The sequence below is a fragment of the Pituophis catenifer genome, unplaced genomic scaffold, assembly GCF_029215685.1.
Source record: "Pituophis catenifer annectens isolate HBS135680 unplaced genomic scaffold, rPitCat1.0.hap2 SCAF_10, whole genome shotgun sequence".
NCBI classification, from domain to species: Eukaryota; Metazoa; Chordata; class Lepidosauria; order Squamata; family Colubridae; genus Pituophis; species Pituophis catenifer.
Window position 1 is genome coordinate 28,579,292 of NW_027256890.1, and position 19,629 is coordinate 28,598,920.

General features: G+C 44.7%; 1 protein-coding gene across 1 annotated transcript in view; it reads right to left on the minus strand.

Annotated features, from left to right (window-relative positions):
• Positions 1-3,561: 3,561 nt before the first annotated feature.
• The window catches only part of LOC139322421 (maestro heat-like repeat family member 5), a 31,566-nt gene continuing 15,498 nt past the window's right edge, over positions 3,562-19,629 (minus strand). The window contains exons 12-27 of the mRNA XM_070951519.1: positions 19,016-19,120; positions 18,366-18,501; positions 14,098-14,216; positions 13,613-13,762; positions 13,259-13,413; positions 11,517-11,655; positions 9,976-10,127; positions 9,478-9,615; positions 8,901-9,015; positions 7,842-7,985; positions 6,922-7,098; positions 6,491-6,640; positions 6,116-6,241; positions 4,854-4,956; positions 3,845-3,910; positions 3,562-3,725 (exon numbers count right to left, since the gene is read on the minus strand). Coding sequence (XP_070807620.1) covers positions 3,562-3,725; positions 3,845-3,910; positions 4,854-4,956; positions 6,116-6,241; positions 6,491-6,640; positions 6,922-7,098; positions 7,842-7,985; positions 8,901-9,015; positions 9,478-9,615; positions 9,976-10,127; positions 11,517-11,655; positions 13,259-13,413; positions 13,613-13,762; positions 14,098-14,216; positions 18,366-18,501; positions 19,016-19,120 — 2,139 coding nt within the window. The remainder of the gene's footprint in view (positions 3,726-3,844; positions 3,911-4,853; positions 4,957-6,115; positions 6,242-6,490; positions 6,641-6,921; positions 7,099-7,841; positions 7,986-8,900; positions 9,016-9,477; positions 9,616-9,975; positions 10,128-11,516; positions 11,656-13,258; positions 13,414-13,612; positions 13,763-14,097; positions 14,217-18,365; positions 18,502-19,015; positions 19,121-19,629) is intronic.

The window sequence follows — 19,629 nt, forward strand, 5'->3', positions numbered from 1 at the left end:
CTCATAGACAATCAGGCACAGCTGATTTCTCACAGCTGATTGGTAGTAAAAAAATGCTTAAAAAAAAGTTTTAAAAAAGCTCCGATATTGCCTGGTTCAGCTGATTGTCGTACTTTTTAAAGCATTTTTAAACTATCGGTTTGGGCAAAAGGTAGCAATTATTACTGTCGGTTCGGGCTCACCTGCCCAAACTGGTAGCATTTCACCCCTGCCTTGGAGGCCTTCTACTCCAAACCACTTCTTTTTTTTTTTATTAAAAAGTTTTTTTAAAAATTTTACACATATTTTCCCTTCCCTCCTCTCCCCTCCTGCCCAACCCTCCCCCCTCCCCCCAGACTTCCCAGAGCAAATACAGGCTATAGCATTTAACAAACATATAAAAAAACATAAGCTAACTATCTATAGATTTATCTCCCTTTTACACTTTAACTCCCCTTGTTCATATCTGAATATAACTATTTAAACCAATTATTATTTGAAAATAATGAATCCAACTTCATTCTTGTCCGTTCTTCAATAATATGCAAGTCTTCTTTCTTCCAGCATTGCACAATCAGCACCCAATTACAATTAACCATCACATCTCCAACCCTTACATATATGAACCCATTGACAAAATATTTTAACCAATCTTAAATAAACTATATTGTAAAAACCTTATTTGTACTTTTTACCCCATAAACTCATATTAATTCTTCCTGGGAACATGCCTTACTTAATAACTTTGCATAAACTTATTCATCTTATTCTCTACAAATACACTGCTTATAATCAAATAACATCTTCACTATTTGATATCTATAAAAAATATTGTAAAAGACCTTCCCTCAACCCTTGCACCACTTATATTTTCCTTATACCCCACAAGTTTATATTTATTCTTCAACAAAACATTCTTTATAAGCTTATATAAATTTTCAGCAAAGCATTCCTTAAGACTCGTAAGATTATGCCACCATCTGCTGGAAGAATTTGGAAAGACTTGGCAGAAAGTGGAGAACGAAAAGAAAGGCAACGGAAAGTGGAGAACGAAAAGAAAGGAAACGGAAAGTGGAGAACGAAAAGAAAGGAAAGCCTTGGGGTAAGGTAGTCCTCGACTTACAACAGTTCATTTAGTGACCATTCAAAGTTACAACGGCACGGAAAAAGTGACTTAGGGCTGTTTTCCACAGCATTTCCCAGGGTCACACAATCCAGATCCAGACACTAGGCCACTGATTCACATTTACGACTGTTGCAGTGTCCCAGGGTGACGTGATCCCCTTTTGCGACCGTCTGACCAGCAAAGCCAATTCACTTAACAACCTTGTTGCTGATTTAACAACTGCAGAGATTCACCTAACAATGGTGCAAGAATGGTTCGTAAAATGGGACAAAACTCACTTAAAAATGTCTCACTTAGCAACAGAAACTTTGGGCTCAATTGTGGTCGTAAGTTGAGGACCAACCATGTTTCAACGGTCATCAGTGTGAAAAAGAGACGTAAAACACTTTCTTCAGTGCTATTGTAGCTTCGAACGGACACTAAATGACCGGTTATAAGTTGAGAACTACCTGTCCTGATATTTCTATGCCTTTTTGGTCTGCCTTTCTCCACTTTGGGGCATCTACCATAATTAGACGCTATTCTTTTCTAAAGAAAAGAAGAATTAGGGGCGACATGATAGCAGTTTCACAGTATTTGAGGGGCTACCCCAAAGAAGACGGGGTCCAATTCTTCTCCAAAGCACCAGAAGGCAGGAGAAGAAACCACGGAAACTCATCAAGGAGAGAAGCAACCTGGAATTAAGGAGAAACTTCTTAACAAAGAAGACAATTAACCAGGGGAACAGCCTGCCACCAGAAGTTGTGGGTGCTTTATCAGTGGAGGCTTTTAAGAAGAGAAAGTTATCTTAGATTGTGTAAATTCTCCTGCTTGAGCAGGGGTTCGGTTAGAAGACCTCCAAGGTCAGGGGTGAATCTCCTGGTTCGGACCAGATTGCCCGATCCGGTAGCGATGGCGGCGGGTGGTTCGGAGAACCAGTGGCAAAAATCCCTGCATCCCCCCCCCCCACACACACACCATGCCCAGCTGACCCGCACGATCATCAGAGGCTTTTTTTTTACTTTTAAAAGCATTTTTTCTACAACCTCTTCCGCCGAAAAAATGCTTCCGCCGATCCCAGCTGAGTTGCCTGATTGGCAGAGAGGCTTTTTTAAAAAATGCTTTAAAAGCCTCTGACAATCCCAGCTGTGTTGCCTGATCGGCAGAGGCTTTTCAAAGCATTTTTTTGCATTTGCAGAAAAAATGCTTTGAAAAGTTAAAAAAACAAAGTTGGCCATGCCCACCCAGTCACATTACCCCCCCCCAAGCCACGCCCAAAGAACCGGTAGTAACAAATTTTACATTTCACCCCTGTCCAAGGTCCCTTCCAGCTCTATTCTATTCTTCTTCTTCTATTCTAAAAACAATTTCCCCTAGGAGACGCACATGAATATATGGTTATTGACAATGTCTGTACTGAACAACTCCCTTAATCCATTTAAAAGTCATTAAATCGATCACGGACGCAGGATGACCTGGTTTATGACCGGTCCAACTTACAACCTATGAGGCTGGGCTCATTCAGGGCTGAAAGTTGAAAGGACTGCCAGGAAGAGATATGAGGAGGGGACCAGTGCTCGGCCACCTTCTGGCTTAACAAACTAAGTTGAGAAACGTCGCATGCTTTCCAAAGGAGATCAGGGCCCATGGGAAGACGCCTTTGGGATCCAGAGGTTTTCCTGAAGGCTTTTATTCAATGCTCCATCTATGTGGATAATAATGAGCATCTTTTTGGAGGACATTAGATCTCCCCCCACGGAGTGTTCAGCTCTCTGCATCTGCCCTACTCTAGGCGTTCCTATTTCTGTTGGAAGACGAGCAAGAGTGGAGATGTTCCAGATATCGTCGATGGTCGATGGTTGCTACCACCCTTCTCCAATAGCACCTGTGGCTCTGTGACCTTCTCGTGGAACCTTCTCCTCTCTCTGACATTAAATTGTTCTGTCTATCTCCAGGGCCTGTTTCCACAATCTCCCTGCCAGGTCTTGTTTCTGCGACGTTCCTTCGTGGTCCTTCGCGATGTAAGAATTATCTTCACGCTTCCTCGCTTTCCCCAAAGACCAGCTGGAAGGCAGGTGCCCAGAGGGTCATGGGTTGCCCCTTCCCCACTTTGGAAGAGCTTTATAGCTCCCGCTGGCTTTAGAAAGTTCAAAGCATCCTTAAGGATCCATTTCATCCTGGGCCCCCCTCTTTTTGAACTATTACCATCTGGCAGACGGTACAGGACAATAAAAACAAGGACAAATAGGCTGAAAAACAGCTTCTATCCCAGAGCAGTAACTATACAATTCTACATACAGTGCAATATTAATACAATACCAGGGTTTTTTAATTCAATTGCATACAATGTGAAGGAAGTGTGTTTTTGTTTTATTTTTATAGGGTTTTTAAAAAGTATAATATACAGTGAGGATGGCACTTAATTTCATTCTATGAGGTGCCATGACAATAATGAAAACTATTAAACTATTAAACTATTATTGCTTGGTATCGGAGATCCTCCTGATGACTTTGGAGGGGAGTTGACTACTAACAAGACCCGGCTTGATCAGATGGCCACACTGCCGAAAGATTTCTTGCATTGAGTCAGCTGCAGCCTGAGCCACTGAGGCTTCGGAATCGCCTTGCAGATCCTGGAGACCTGAAACGAATCCAAAAAACAAAGGATTTCTGGGATCAACCCTGAGAACCAGCCCTGATCAGCGAAAGAGCTTCTGGAGAAAAACTCCTTGTTTCAAGCGAGGGAACTTTGAAACTCACCCAGGAAAACTTCTTTCATTTGTTTTGAAGTCATCACTTCCGGTTGCATGTATTGCGCGCAGCAGCCTGGGCACGTAAAAAGAAAACGTTGGTGGGGTTAACAGAGACGGCTAAATCGACTGATTCAGGAAAAAAACGCGCAATTCACTGGTTTCCACTTGGAAGAGTCGCTTTGGGACTTTACGGGATGGTTCCAGGGATTGGGTCTGTCTAATAATAAGAAGGACTAGGGGTAGCCGATCTTCCTATGTTTTTGTCTCCAGGTCTCACTGGAGGCTTTCAAGAAGAGATTAACGAAGAGATTGGACAGCCACTGGTCTGAAATGGAATCGGGTCTCCTGCTTTAGCAGGGGGTTGGACTAGAAGACCTCTAAGGTCCCTTCCAACTCTATTACTTTATGTTCTAGGGCTGTGCAAACAACCATCATCTTGGAAAAAAATCTAAGCAGCCTTGAATCCAGTTAATACTAGAATGGGAGGCCAGCTGGAAATATTTCCAGAGGAAAAACCACGGCTGTGGATTTGCCTATACAAGAGAGAGGGATACAGGCCAGGTAGTCCTCAACTTCTAACAGTTCATTTAGTGACCATTCAAAGTTACAACGGCACTGAAAAAAGTAACTTACGACTGCTTTTCACACTTAGAAGCGTTGCCACATCAAGATCAAAATCCGGATGCTTGGCAAACCGACTCGTATTTATGACGCTTACAGTGTCTTGGGGGTCAAAGATCACTTCGGATGAGCCAAATCCGGGAGGAAGCCAGATTCACTTAACAACCATGTGACTAACTTAACAACGGCAGCGATACCCTTAAGAAAGAGGGCAGGAACTGCCTGAGAAACTGTTGCGCGATCGTAGCAGTTCCGGAGAAGCCACCCGGTATAAGAGCAGCTTCCAGTCTGATTAAGCGACATGGCTTAATTCGGCATAGATTCTTTTGGTGATAAGGCCGCCCGCCTGTCTTGGGTTTTCCTGCCCTCCTTCCAGAGTTGGCATTGGTGATTACCAATTAAGAGGGCAGCTGCCTCGCGATGGGAAGAGTTCCGGCTCCTCAGGAATCCCAGCATCTGATCCAACATCGCAGGAAGGTTTTGCTTGCATTTATTCATCTGGGGAAAACAAGGCAACAAAGAAGCCAATGAACTATAGAGCTTCCTTTTTTAAATTTTTTTTTTTAACCAAGGGGCTGCTTTCTTGGTCAAAGCCAGCTGGGTGACTTTGGGAGTTCTAGTCCCTCCTTAGTCACGATGGCCAGCTGGGTGACTTTGGTGCAGTCCCTCTCTCTCAGGGCAACCCACCTCACAGGGCTGAAGTATAGAGCTTCCTTTTTTAATTTTTTTTTTTTTTTTTACCAAGGGGCTGCTTTCTTGGTTAGGTTTCTAGTCCTCATGTCCTCAACAACTTACTGTACTGTACTAAACTGTGACATTATTATACTATGCTATACTTTACTATACTAATTGATATTTATATTATTAGAGACAGTTTTATCCAAATTAAAAGCATAAAGGAAAATAAAGAAAAATAGCAGATAGTGAAAAAAGAAAATAGAAAAAGAAAAGGGAAAGAAAAATGATAAGGAAATGGCTTCTAAACTTATAAATGCATTTATATTTTGCCCCCCTCTACGTCCTAATTTCCTTTTCCCACAAACTGCCATTTCCAAGCCTCAAACCCACAAACCAGCAAGGTTTCTAGTCGTCATGGTTGCATGGAACCTCTGCTGTTCCCGAGAGAGTAAAAACCCAAGAAGAATCCCTCTAGTCAGTTGAGTCTAGTGCTTAACGCCTCAGGCAAGAAACCAGGAACCGGTGAGTTCTAGTCCCGCCTTCATCATGATAGTGAGCTGGGTGACTTTGAGAGTTCTAGTCCCGCCTTTGGCATGAAAGCTGGATGGGTGATTTTTGCTAATTACCAGGAGACGGTGAGTTCTAGTCCCCCCTTGGGCAAGCAAGCGGACTGGGTGACTTTGGGCCAATGAGCAGGGAATGGTGAGTTTTGGTCCTGCCTTAGGCATGAAAGCCAGCTGGGTGACTTTGGGAGTTCTAGTCCCTCCTTAGTCACGATGGCCACTGGGTGACTTTGGTGCAGTCCCTCTCTCTCAGGGCAACCCACCTCACAGGGTTGTTGTGAAGAAAAGAAGAAGTATTAGGGATGCCCACCATCTTGAACTATTTATAAAAATAAGAAAGGCAGGGCAAAATAAAGAAATAAACGGTTAGTATACTCTAATCTGGAAGAAAACAGGCCAGCTTGGCTCCTACTTACAACCACGTAGCAGATGTTGGAGTACATGCTATGGAGACTGGTGTACATTTCATAGTCCAACAAGTTGCTGGGAAAGCCCCCCCAGTTCATAAAGGACACGCAGGAGTCGAGGGTCTTCCTGGAGACCTGGCCGAGGGAGGAAAGAGGGAGATCCTGTCACCTAGTTGGGTCATGAAAGGTCTTCAAGGAAACAACCAAGTTCAGGGAGCACCAAGGACTCCACAACTTCAGGATTGTCTACAATGTCTTTGCATTCTCCAGAGTGTCCACGTGGTACAACCACGTTGCTCTGAGTGAAGATGGGGGTACAGAGTGGTCTCTGTGAAGGTAGCATGATCAGACCGGAAGCTCAGGTTAGCCAGCCCTTCAACTCACCTCTTTCGTCCGATCATTTGACAGTTGTATGAATAGGGGAATAAGGCTGTTCAGGATGTTTTCGGCCATATTACTGTTCCGTAACTCCTTCAGTCCTTTCAGGAGCATGCCAAAAATGGTGATGGAACTATTCCTCAGTTCGATGTCGTCCTACGAAGGAAGAGAGACAGGTTAGTCCCTCCAATAGCAGAATAGCCATGCAGAAGTTTCTTGAAGGAGAACACACAAGTTCAGAGCACACCTATTCCCAGTTCAATGTCCATGGAGAGGGAGGGAGGAGGGGGAGAAAGAGAGGGAGGGAGGGAGGGAGGGAAGAGGGAGAGAGAAAGAGAGGGAGGGAGAGAGGGAGGGAGGGAAGAGGGAGAGAGAGAGAGGGAGGGAGGGAGGGAGGGAGAGGGGGAAACCAGTTTGTTATGATTTGGTTGACTTACATCATGAAAATGTTTCAGAAGGAGCGGAATGAGGTTGACTGCCTTCACCGCATGGGTTTTGATATCGAGGTTCCTGAGGAGGAAATGCAGGGTCCTTATAGCTTCTTTTGCCACCGTCTTCTGTTCGTGACAAGCGCAGTTTAGCACTGGCATCAAGAGGGGTTCCAAGATGTTCTTCTGGAGGAAGCAGGGAAAGAAACGAGCAATTAAACGGTCACTGGAGTTCTCTGAGTCTCTCAGCGATCATGACAAACGCAAGAGAAGCCCACAGAGCATAGAAGAAGAGGGTTGAAAAGGAACTTGGAGGTCTTCCAGTCCAACCCCCTGCTCAAGCAGGAGACCCTAGACTCTGCTGGACAAATGGTTATCTAAACTCTTCTTGAAAAGCTCCAGTGATGGAGCACCCATAACTTCTGGAGGGAAGTCGTTCCAAGGATGAATTGTTCTCGGTGTCAGGAAATTTCTCCTTAGTTCCAGGTTGTTTCTCTCCTTCATGATTTCCCGTCCGCTGCTTCTCGTTCTGCTTTCAGGGGCTTTGGAGAATAGGTTGACCCCCTCTTCTTTGGGGCAGCCCTTCAAATACTGGAAGACTGCTCTCAGGTCTCCCCTGGTCCTTAACAGAATACCAGAGATGGAAGGGACCTTGGAGGTCTTCTAGTCCAACCCCTGGTCAAGCCAGAACCCCTATACCATTTCAGACAAATGTCCTCCAAGAGGATCTGGCCTCTACTTGCACCTTCAGATCTTCCAGGGTTGCAGCCATCTTTGGAGAAGAGACACCACTCTAGCTGTCCTCTTTCTGCTGGTTGCCTTCTTCTTCTCCTTCTTCTATCCTTCCCAGCCTTGTAGACTTCCGAGAGAGCGAGGTCACACCTGCTACTACCTTGGAAGCCACTCCCTTCCTGCCCCCCATCTCTTACCTCAAACGGGTGTTGGATGAGGTTCCCCAGTCCTCTAACGCTGAAAGTCTGTATCAGCGGGTATGGCTGTGTCATCCATTCCTTCAGCACCTGGAGGATGTCTTGGATGACAAAGAATTGGCAAATTTCCGGGTAAAACAGCAGCTGAAGAAGAAGAGTGGAGATATGGAGCATTAGCCAAGCCAAGGAAGGGAACTTCCCTGAGAGCCTCGACTAAAGATGCCACTTTCAGCCATTACGGGGAGAGAAAAAGAAAATAAACACAGTCCTCGGTTAGTGACCGCTGAAAGTCACAACGGCACTGACAAAAGAGATACGTCCATTTTTCAGAATTATGACCATGGTAGCATCCTCATGGTCATGTGATCAAAATTTGGGTACTTGCCGGTCCATATTTGAGTTGAAGATGTGGCTCTTTCGTCAACTTAACTGATCCGTTATGGGTGTACATTGTTATAATTTTAAATTGTTTTAATTGGGTTGTTGATTTTAATTTATTGTGATTTGTATTGGATATTGTTTTTGTAAGCTGCCCTGAGTCCCTCGGGAGAATGGCGGCATATAAATATATATATATATATGTGACGGTCGCAGTGTTTCGAGGTTACGTCATCCCTTTTGTGACTGACTGATAGGTAGTGTAAATGATAGTTGCAAGAATACAAAAAATAATGGGGTCATTGAGTCTTCCTTCCTCCCTTTCTCCCATCCTCCCTCCCTCAATCTCCTTCCTTCCTTCCTTCCTTCCTTCCTTCCTTCCTTCCTTCCTTCCTCCCTCCCTCCCTCCCTCCCTCCCTCCCTCCCTCCCACAACTTCTGGAGGGAAGCCATTCCACTGATTAACAGAATACCAGGAGACCTTGGAGGTCTTCTAGCCCAACCCCCTGGTGAAGCAGGAGACCCTCTACCATGTCAGACAAATGGCTGTCTGGTTTCTTCTTCAAGACCTCCAGTGATGGAGAACCCACAACTTCTAGTTTCTAACCATAAAGTTCTGTTGAACCCTGGGCAACTTTCCTTGAGCTCCAGAAGGTTGGGGTGCATCTCAAGGTCTCCTCACCTCCGAAAAGAAAACCATCCCAATGGTTTTGTGTCTTAAATCGGGGTGGCGCACGTAGGTCTCGGCCTGTCGGAACATGACCTTCAGCTCATGTTTTGAGTAGTTGAACAAGATCCTAAGAGAATAAATATGGAGAGATCAGACAAGATCTGCTGGTTAGGGAGAAGAAAATCACCAAGCTAGAGAAATCATGAGCTGAATGATCGATAAATGAATTACTCAATGAATTACTCCATTTAGAGAATTTCTCACCCTCCCTCTCTCCCTCTCCCCTTCCTCTCTCTCTCACCCTCCCTCTCTCTCTCTCACCCTCCCTCTCTCTTTCTCCCTCCCTCCCTCTTTCTCCCTCTCCCTCTCCCCTCCCTCTCCTCCCCTCTAATCTTTCCTCTCTCACACTTTTGCCTTCTGTGTGTCTCTCTCCCTCTTTCTCTCCCTCTTTCTCTCCCTCTCCCCTTCCCTCTCTCTCCCCTTCCCCCTATCTCTCTGCCTCCTCTTCTTCCTCCTCTCCCTCTGCCTCCCCTCCCTCTCTCACCCACTGCCCCTCGTAGCCAAGCTCTTTTGACTTTTAATTTCTTACCGGACCAGGTGGAAAATGCCTTCAAACACACTTTCAGGACTCATCAGCATCGCCCAACATTGAACCATATCTAACTCCTTGAACTCCTCCTGATAGCCGGTGCGCAAGATGAGGTGTTTGACGGCTTTGACTGCGTTGCTAAATGAAACAAAGGCAGAAGAGTTGGTGCCAATCATTCAGCTGATCCCCCTGCACTTCCGACCGTTACAGTAGCCCTATGGTCATGTGGTCAGAATTCAGACTCTCGGCAACTGACCCATATTTATGACGGTCGCAGTGTCTCAGAGTCACGCGATCCCCTTTTGGGACCTTCTGACAAGCAAAGTCAATGGGGAAGCCAGATTCACTTAACGACCATGGGACTTAACCAGTGCAATGATTCACTTAACCACTCTGGCAAGAAAGGTTGCAAAATGGGACAAACTTCACTTAACGACTGTTTCCTGAGCTTTGCAGAAATGGAGAAAGGATCCAGATTGGGCCCAGGAGATTCCTTACCCCAGATGGTAGGTCAGTTCTGACCCGCTCTTGCCTGCTCCCAGCAGAAAATAGATGTGCGTCACGAGCGCCAGGAGCAGGCTGGAGAACTTATGCTGGACAATGGTTGCTGCCTCAGGAAGCGAGAGGAGGAAGGAGAGCGCATTGGTGGCCTAGAAACAGGAGGAGAGGAGAGTCAGCTCGGGCTCATCAGGTTACTTAGATTCATCATCATCTATTTCTTCTTTTAACGACCCCCTAATCCCTTGCGGGGTGGAGTCTGGGCAACTGAATGGAGCTGAGGCTTTCCTGGCTGGATGCCCTTCTTGTCGCCAATGCAGAGTTTTGTTCGGCAGATACATTCTCATTGTGCCCAGAGAAAGAAAAAAATCCTCATGTCCATGAAACCTGAGCCAGGAATGTCCATGTCTGAGACACGGAGCCAAAGGTTGCTAGAAGTGGGACTTCTGAAACTCCCATTCTACACCCCCTCCAGACTTTGAGAGGCCAGTGGGGTGTAGATACAGGACAAAAGGGAGACAACGAGTAGCGCAAGTGAGACAGAACTGGGGACAAAGAGATCGGTAACCTCACGTTTCTCTGTTTGTCTTCATTCCTAAGTGGGCTCTTGACTCTCCACCTCTTAGGGGTCCTTGGAGGGGCCCTGGGTGCTGTCTGAGCATGTGTTTTTTGGTTGCAGATGTTTCATGACCCAGCTAGGTAACATCATCAGTGCTGGAAGAGTTAGGCTTAGAGGTAGGGTTAGACTGGTTGGGTCGGGAAACATCTGCAAGAAAACCACCAAGCTCAGTAAGCACCAAGGACCCCACAGTTCAAACCTGGACTACAAATCTATTGGTCTTAATTAATTAAATTTCTCCACCGGCCATCTGAGCAATCTGACACTGGGAAGTTTACAACAATGTAATAAAACAATATAACACATAATAAAAATACAGATTAAGAATATTTAAAATAAGATATGACACAAAGTACTCCGTTGGGTGTTTGCCTTTGTTGGTTCCTATCATGTATTTTCTTAAATCAAACTCTTTTTTAGTTATTTCTGTAAGAAATAACGTAAGAAATGAATAAAGGAATCAATTGAATTATGAATGATTGGATGAGTAAAGGAATGAATAAATGAAGGAATGTATGAATAAACGAATAAATCAATGAACGGATACATGAATGAATGGATTAATGAAAAGATGAACCGATGGATGGATGGGTGGATAGATGATAGAGCTGGCTGGCTGGCTGGCTGGATGAATGGGTGGATGAATGGATGGATGGATGAATATCAAAGCTGTTCTGGTGAGGAAGCCCACAGATGCCTCTACTTTCAATGGGGCATTTTGGGGGGAAGGGGGGCTTACGTCAAATTTTGCTCCGATTTCAGCCCCCACCAGTTTGCCCTCTGCCTCCCTCCAGCCAGGGCGTGCCTGCTCCTGATGAGGAGACCCCCGAGGGTGACTCTTCTGCTCAGCCCCTTCCCCCTTTCCTCAGGCCTGGCCCACCTGCAGATCTAAGGAAAGGAGAGCCACCGGTTGAGGGCTTACCGCAATGGGCATGATGCATCTCCTCCCAATAGCTTCGCTGCTGGGGCCTTGGTCATCAAGCCTTTTGAGGAGGGGCTTCATGATCTTCAGGTTAGCATAGGGGTCTGCAGCCAGCGCCCTCCACAGCTCCCTAGCACTTCTGTGCAGGTGGAAAAATGGATTGGGGAAAAAAATCAGATTCTTTCCCCATTTTCAAAGAGACGGCCATTCCAGATAGATTAACCCCCACAACGGAAGAAAGGGTTAGAGAACCGATGGCCAAATCAACTGCTTTAAGGCATGGAAAAAAATATAGCTACAGGTAGTTCTCGACTTGCAACCGTTTGTCTAGTAGCCATTCAAAGGAGGGCCTCTGCGCCACCGGAAGTGCCAGAGAACCCAGAACTGGTCAAGGGAGGGGATGTTTCTAGGAGCAGTGTGTCTACAGAATTAACCCAAAGGTGCTTTTCACAGAATGACCGAGTTGGAAGGGACCTTGGAGCAGTGGTGAAATTCAAAAATGTTCCCAACCGGTTCTGTGGGCGTTGGTTGGTGGGCATGTGACCGGGTGGCTGTTTCTTGGTGGTCATATGACCAGGCGGCCGTGGCTTGGTGGTTATGTGTCCGGGTGGGCGTGGCTGCAGAACTGATTCACACACAATGCAGAACCTCACTGAATCACAGAGAGCTCAAAAGCAAACGATCACACTTTACACAAAAGTAACACAAAAGCTACACAACTGACTCACATACAATGCAGAAGCAGCTGGACTTTACACAAAATGGCCCCTGCAACAAACAGGAACCTCACAGACAATCAGGCACAGCTGATTTTCTCACAGCTGACTGGTAGTAAAAAATGCTGAAATTAGAAATTACAAAAAGGTTCCGACATTGGCCGGCACAGCTGATTGTCGTACTTTTTAAAGCGTTTTTTTTTTACTACCGGTTTGGGCAAACAGTAGCAATTATTCCTATCGGTTCGGGCGAACCAGACCAAACCAGAGGATTTCACCCCTGCCTTGGAGGTCTTGTACTCCAAACCGCTTCTCAGGCAGGAAATCTTATCCCATTTCAGACAAATGGCTGTCCAATCTCTTCTTGAAAACCTCCAGTGATGGTGCACCCACAACTTCTGGAGGCAAGTTGTTCCACTGGTTAATTGTTTGCGCTGCTAGGAAAGTTCTGCACATTGTAGGTTGCTTCTCTCTTTGATTCGTCTCCATCCTTTGCTTCTTGCCTGCCCTCAGGTGGTTTGGAAAATAGGTTGACCCCCTCCTCTTTGTGGCAGTCCCTCAGATATCAGAACACTGCTATCCTGTCCCCCCTCAATCCTTCCTTTCATTGAACTAGAGAGACCCAATTCCTGCAACTCTTCTTCATATGTTTTAGGCTCCGGTTCACTAATCATCTTCGTTGCTCTTCTCTGCACTCTTTCAGAGTCTCTGCATTGTTTCTACAGTGTGGCGACCAAGAAAGTTAAAAAACCAAGGAGGTCCAGCTGCCTTTTGGAAAAGCACCTTTGGGACAATCATGACCTGGATGGTGGAGACAACCAGCCTAGGAAGCTCTCAGAATTCAGATCGACTGCACAGCCAACCAGCGACTGCACTGGCCCTCAACCAACCCAATGCAACCTCCCCCCCAATCAGCACATGACCTGCCCACCCCAAGCTACAGATATTCACCCCTATCGCAAATGGTTGAGAATCTCTGTAGAGTACAAGAAAACAGGAGGCACATCTCCTTGAGGTTCTTCTTACCCATCGCACGCCACCGAGCACTCGAGGAGAATATCCACGACTTTGTTCACCCGTTTGGACGCCAGGTGACACACTGCCTTTAGCGTTTGTTGTTTGGTGGCAGGGTCCAAGATCTTCGGGAGACGTCGGTAGATCTCCTTGAGGATCATGGGCAGCTATGGCAAAAGAGAAATCCAAGGGATGACCGACTTTCTCAACAGCCCTAAGATTACCTGGTGGTCTCCATCCAACCCTCGCCTTCTTAAATCCAGCCAAAGTGTTGTCACCAAGTCAACAAGGTCTCACCCATTCTCATCTTTCTTTTCTACAAAATCTCCTCTATCCCTTTTGCTCCAAACCCTGCCATTTTCTTACCTCCTCCATATCCATCCCACATTCATCCAAGAACGAATTGAGCAGGAGTCCCGCAGTGTGTGAAATGTTTTTGTCCAGGTGTGTCAGAGCTGCCAGGGCTTTTAAGATCAGGTCGTTTATTTGTGACGGGCTCAGATGCTCGCCAAAGGCCTATCGGAAAGAAGAAAAGGAGACCATGAAGAGATGCATCAGGGTTTTGACAAGCCAGAGACTTTGACCCGTATCTGGGGACAGCACCCCATGTAGAGAGGCAGGCCGTATTCCATGACATCCACCACGTGATATTAGGATGTGGGTGAAAGAAGCCAACATGGCAGCCGAGATCGCCTGCTCCTAGACATTGTGGGGGATGGATATCCACCCTTTGGCCTTTGGAGCCTGCCGTCCCCACTGTGATACTGACTTTTTTGAGTATCTCCAGGTCAAGAGGAGGAGAGAAAGGAAGGTCAATAAGAAGCCAGGCAAAATGCTGAACGAAAACGTACCGTAGCCATTTTGGAGACGTTATTATAAAATATTGTTGGGCCCGAAAAGGAGAAGTCTTCCCTCAGCCAACTGACGACCTTCCCCTTCTTGTTTCTAGGTTTCTCATCCATTTCTTTGGCTTTGGAGGGAGGGAAACAAGAGAAGGTCAGATTTTGGCATTCGGAACTTCTGAAGATCCTTCGTCTGACGGCCGGTTTAGTCGTTCCAACAGAAGAGAAGCTCTGTAGCTCAGGGCTGACCTGAGGGGTCCCTGGTGCTCTCTGGGCTCGGTGGTTTTCTCGTTACCTAGTTGGGTCATGAAACCTTCACAAGAAAACAACAAAGCTCAGAGACACCAGTCCTCCTCCTCCCCCCTCGCTCCCTCTTTCTCTGCCCCCCCCTTTCTCTTATCTCACTGATCAGGAACGAAACAGGTACAATGACCTCTTTAGTGGTCCAATTACAGGCAGTCCTCGACTTACGGCCACCATTGAGTCCTAAGCAAGACAGTTATGAAGCGAGTTTTGCCTCATGTTGCGATTTTTCTTCTTGCCAACGTGGTTAAGTGAATTGCCGCAGCAGTTAAGTTAGCAACCCGGTTGTTAAGTGAATCTGTCTTCCCCATTGACTTTGTTTGGCAGAGGGTCACAAAAGGGATCACATGACCCTGGGACACTGCAACCGTCATAAATCGGAGTCAGTGGCCAAGTGTCCAGATTTTGATCCCGTGAGCATGGGGATGCTGCAACGGTCGTAAGTGTGAAAGACAATCACAAGTCACTTTTTTTCAGTGCCGGTTAAACTTTGAATGGTCACTAAATGAATTGTTGTAAGTCAAGGACTACCTGTAACCCCTTTTCTAGGTTAACACAATAGATGGGACTGTAAATGGAGGGGAAATATAGGGCTACATAAGAGACAAATTACATAAATGAAGGAATGAAGGAATGAACCAACAAACGAATGAACAAAGGAATGAATGAATCAAACCGGATTTAACCCAGACTACCTTGGTCTGATGTGCAAATGAAGCATTAGGTTGTGAATTGATTGTGTGCTGCCTGGGGAATTCTGGGCATTGAAATCCACATGGCTTAAAGTTGCCACTGGGTTAAGCTTTTAACTAGCCAAATTTAACCGATCCTTTTCTTTAGGTAAACCATTGATATAAGTGCCTGTCTTTCAACCGATTGTGGACGGCTCCCAATTAAAAATTAGAAGACACGTAAAATGGGGTTGAAACTATAAAATTAACAAATAATGTATTGCAATTATAAACCCTCTTTAGCTCTTTCCTTAACAATGCCCACTCAACCCGTAACTTGGTTAACCCGTTTTCTGGCTTCCTGCAATACATGCAGCCATCCAATGACTAAAAGGTGGCTTTGCAAAACACGCTAAGACCCAATCCATGTGCCAAGACTCACAAGCCCAGGCTGGCTGATGGCAGATGCCTAGCCTAACTCTGTGGTCGGCAAACTGCAGCTCGCGAGCCACATGCGGCTCTTTGGCCCCTTGAGTGTGGCTCTTCCACAAAATACCACCTGCGGGCGCGCACGCACAGTGCGATTGAAACTTCGTGGCCCATGCGCAGAAGTCGGTTTTCGGCCTGGGCGAGTCTATTCTGAAGAAGTGGCGTTAGAAGAAGTGGGGGTGTCTTGCGGGCGAGAGACGGGAGACGGGAGACGCGGCGCAGGTGGGCCATGGGATACGCAGCGTGGGAGAGGCGCACGCGATTCATGCACAAGTTGAGTGAGCCAGTCAGTCAGCAATCTCCTTGTGCAGTGGTTAGTGCTAGTCGCATCCGCAAATCACGCGCGGGTGACAAAAGTAACTACTCGGAGCATAAAGTTACCTGTATTTTTCCAACCAGCTGCAAATCCTACAGGTATTTTTGTCATCAATTTAAGAATTGTAATTATTTTGTGTTGGTGGCTTTATTATTATAAAATGAAACATTTTTTTAGGTGCCCTGTTTGACATGGCTACAAAGAAGAAGCAAAGAAAAACGGAAGACGAAAACCATGAATTTAAAGTTGAACGGACCGAGACTTTCGCGTTTGTTCAAAACTTAAATGGCCTTCCGACCTGTCTTATTTGTCAGGAAAAATTGGTGCATAACAAGAAATCAAATTTGGAGAGACACTTTAAAACTAAACACGTGTCATTTAGTAGTAAATATCCTGTCGGTGATGCAAGGAAGAAAGCAGTTGAGGAACTTCAGAAGAGTCAAGAAAAATCAAGTTCTGTATTTAATTACTGGATTCAATCTTCCAACAATGTTAATATTGCAAGTTTTGTGGTTAGTCAAAAGATTGCTAAGAGAGGAAAACCATATACAGACGGCGAATACATAAAAAGTTGTTTTATAAATGCATCCGAAGAGCTATTTCGGGATTTTAAGAACAAAGCCGATATTCTAAAAAAAATTAAAGAGTTACCATTGTCTGCTAAAACAGTGAAAGACAGAACAGTCAAAATGTCTTCGAATATAACCAACCAGCAAGTCGAAGATCTTAAATTGGTTTCAGCTTTATCAATAGCAGTTGACGAGTCTTGTGACATAAATGATACAGCGCAAGTTTCACTTTTTGTACGATTTATTTCATCTACAGGTCCTAAAGAAGAAATTTTAGGATTACTGCCACTCAAAGGTCAAACACGTGGAGAGGACATGGCAATGCTGTAATTGAGTACATTGAAAAACATCATATTCCACTCAATAAAATTGTCTTAATTTCAACAGACGGGGCGAAAAGTATGACCGGCGTAAGAAACGGGTTTGTTGCTATTTTGAAAGAAAAAATTAATCACGAGGTACTTACTTACCATTGCATCATTCATCAAGAAGCGCTTTGTGCTCAGACATTTCCAGAAGAAATTTGCAAAGTTATGGAATTGGTGATTAAGATTATCAACTCCATTATAACTAAACCTCTTAATCATCACCAATTTAAAGGATTTTTAGTTGAAATGGGGAGCGAGTACGCCGATCTTCTGCTGCATAACAAGGTACGTTGTTATCAAGAGGAAACGTTTTGAAACGTTTCGCTTCCTTATTAACAGAAATTAAAGCATTTCTCCATGAGAAGGGGATTCGCTATCCAGAACTAACGAACGATCAGTGGATCCAAAAATTTTATTTCATGGTAGACATTACATCTCATCTAAATCAGCTTAATCGTAAACTACAGGGGAAAGGAAACACCATTTTTTCGATGTTAGAAGAAGTTATTTCATTCGAAAACCAATGATCTCTTTTTGCTCAAGATTTTGAAAGAGAAACTTTGATTCACTTTCCAAGCCTGTTGAAACATCGCCAAGAAAATAATTCTGATATTGACATTTGCTATTTCAAAACAACACTTTTAAATATGAGGGAAGCTTTTCTCAACAGGTTTCAGGAATTCAGAAGCAGCAAAGCGACGTTAGCCTTTGTTAAAAAGCCTCTTAATGCTACTGTAACAGAATTAAATTTTTCTCCCTTTAATATTGACATTGGCAACTTTGAAATGCAATTGCTGGATTTCAAAAACAAAGAATTGTGGAGCTCGAAATTTGAAGGTCTTTGTGCCGATACAGAAATATTGGAGAAAAATAAATGTGAACTTAGTTCACAGCACAAGTGGTCTGCTTTGAAAGACCCGGAGAAGGAAGATATGATGATTTTTAACACCTGGAATAGTATTCCTGACTCATATCATCAACTGAAAAAAATAGCGTTTGCTGTTTTTTCCTTATTCGGGTCTACATAGTTATGTGAACAATCATTTTCAAGCATGAACCTTATCAAGAGTAAATTGAGAAGTTGTCTTATTGATGAGAACCTGGAATCGTGCCTAAAATTAAAAACAACATACAAACCTGACTTACTCAAACTTTCCAAGGAGATGCAAGGCCATTGTTCACATTAGTGTTTGTCAGTCATTGTCATGATTTAATTTTATGGATATTGTAAGGTCAATTGTAAGAAATTTAATTTTATCAATAAATAATATCGTTATTAAGTATGAGATCAAGTTTGATTCAACGTACCTATAGTTTAACTAAGACTTAAAACTTTAAGTAAAGTTTATTAAGTTAATTTTAGGGAACGTTGTGGAGTGAAAGAAGATGTAGTGTCGAGGAGATGGTTTGGACATATAAAGAGGATGAACGAAAGGAGATAGACGAAAGAAGTATACAGGACGAGTGTGGATGGGAGAGATGGAAGGGGTCGACCTCAGTGCTCTCCTGGGCAGTGCGCATCCCTGGGCTCCTGGCAGCCCTTGGAGTCCAACTTTCTCACCCATTTTGCTCATGATGAGGTGGTGGAGGTGGTAGGCGGCCTCTGCGGACGTCTGGCCAACTTCTTTGCTGGTGTCGCCAACGTACAGGCCCAGCAAAGCCACCAGCTGTCCCAGCAAAGAAAAGTCACCTGTGGTCTAATGAAAGGAAGCAAAAAGGAGGGGAAAGATGAGAAGGGGGGCTCATGAAGGTTTCAGCCAGCTGAAATCAGAGCATAGGAAGCATAGCACCATAGAATCCTAGAATCCTACCTTTTAGAATTCTAGAATCACAGAATCTTAGAAACATAAAATCTTAGAATTTTAGAATTATCCAATATTTGAATCTTAGAAGACTAGAATCATAGTCATAGATTCATCAAATCAGGGAATCCTAGAATCTTTGAATAATAGAATCTTAGAATCTTAGAATCTTTGAATCTCTAAATCATACAATCTTTGAATCTCTGAATCTTAGAATCTTTGAATCCCAGAACCTCAATTGCTGGAAGGGACTGTGGAGGTTTTCTCCTCCAACCCCTTCATCAAGCGGGACTCCTTGTATCCTCCTGGTCACATCCCAAAGATGCTTTTTCGAAAAGGCAGCAGGACTTTCTTCTTTTTCTTCCTTTCTTTGAAAACATCTCACTTCGCATCCCAAACGGTGACTTACGTCGAAATTGACGTTTTCAGAAACGAACTTCAGGAGGTGTCTGATGCTCTTGATGGCCCTCTCTCTCTCGTGTCTCTTGGGAGATTCAATCCAGGGATTAATGTGCTGCCCGGAAAAACAAAGGAGGAGGAGGAAAGGAAGAATTTGTGATTCACAGTTGGAAGAGCCACAGAAGTTGCCAGGACTGGGGAGAAAATCTAAGGAACTCAACAAATTTGAGACATTGGTCAATTGAGGTCTATTTTAGACTGAAAACTAGAGTAGCAATTGAAGATTTCTGGAATACAACTAGTCTTACAACAGTTCATTTAGAGCCGTGGTGGCACAGTGGTTAGAACGCAGTATTGCAGGCTAATTCTGCCAACTGCCAGAAGTTCAGCAGTTCCATCCTGATCGGCTCCAGGTTGACTCAGCTTTCCGTCCTTACCAGGTCGGTAAAATGAGGACCCAGATAGGAGAAGATTTAGAGAGGGCTGTAAACCACGGTGAAGCGGTATGTAAGTCTAAGTGCTATTAGTATTTAGTCACTATTCAAAGTTACAATGGCACTGAAAAAGGGACTTACGACCATTCTTCACACTTATGACCATTGCAGCATCCCTATGGTCACGTGA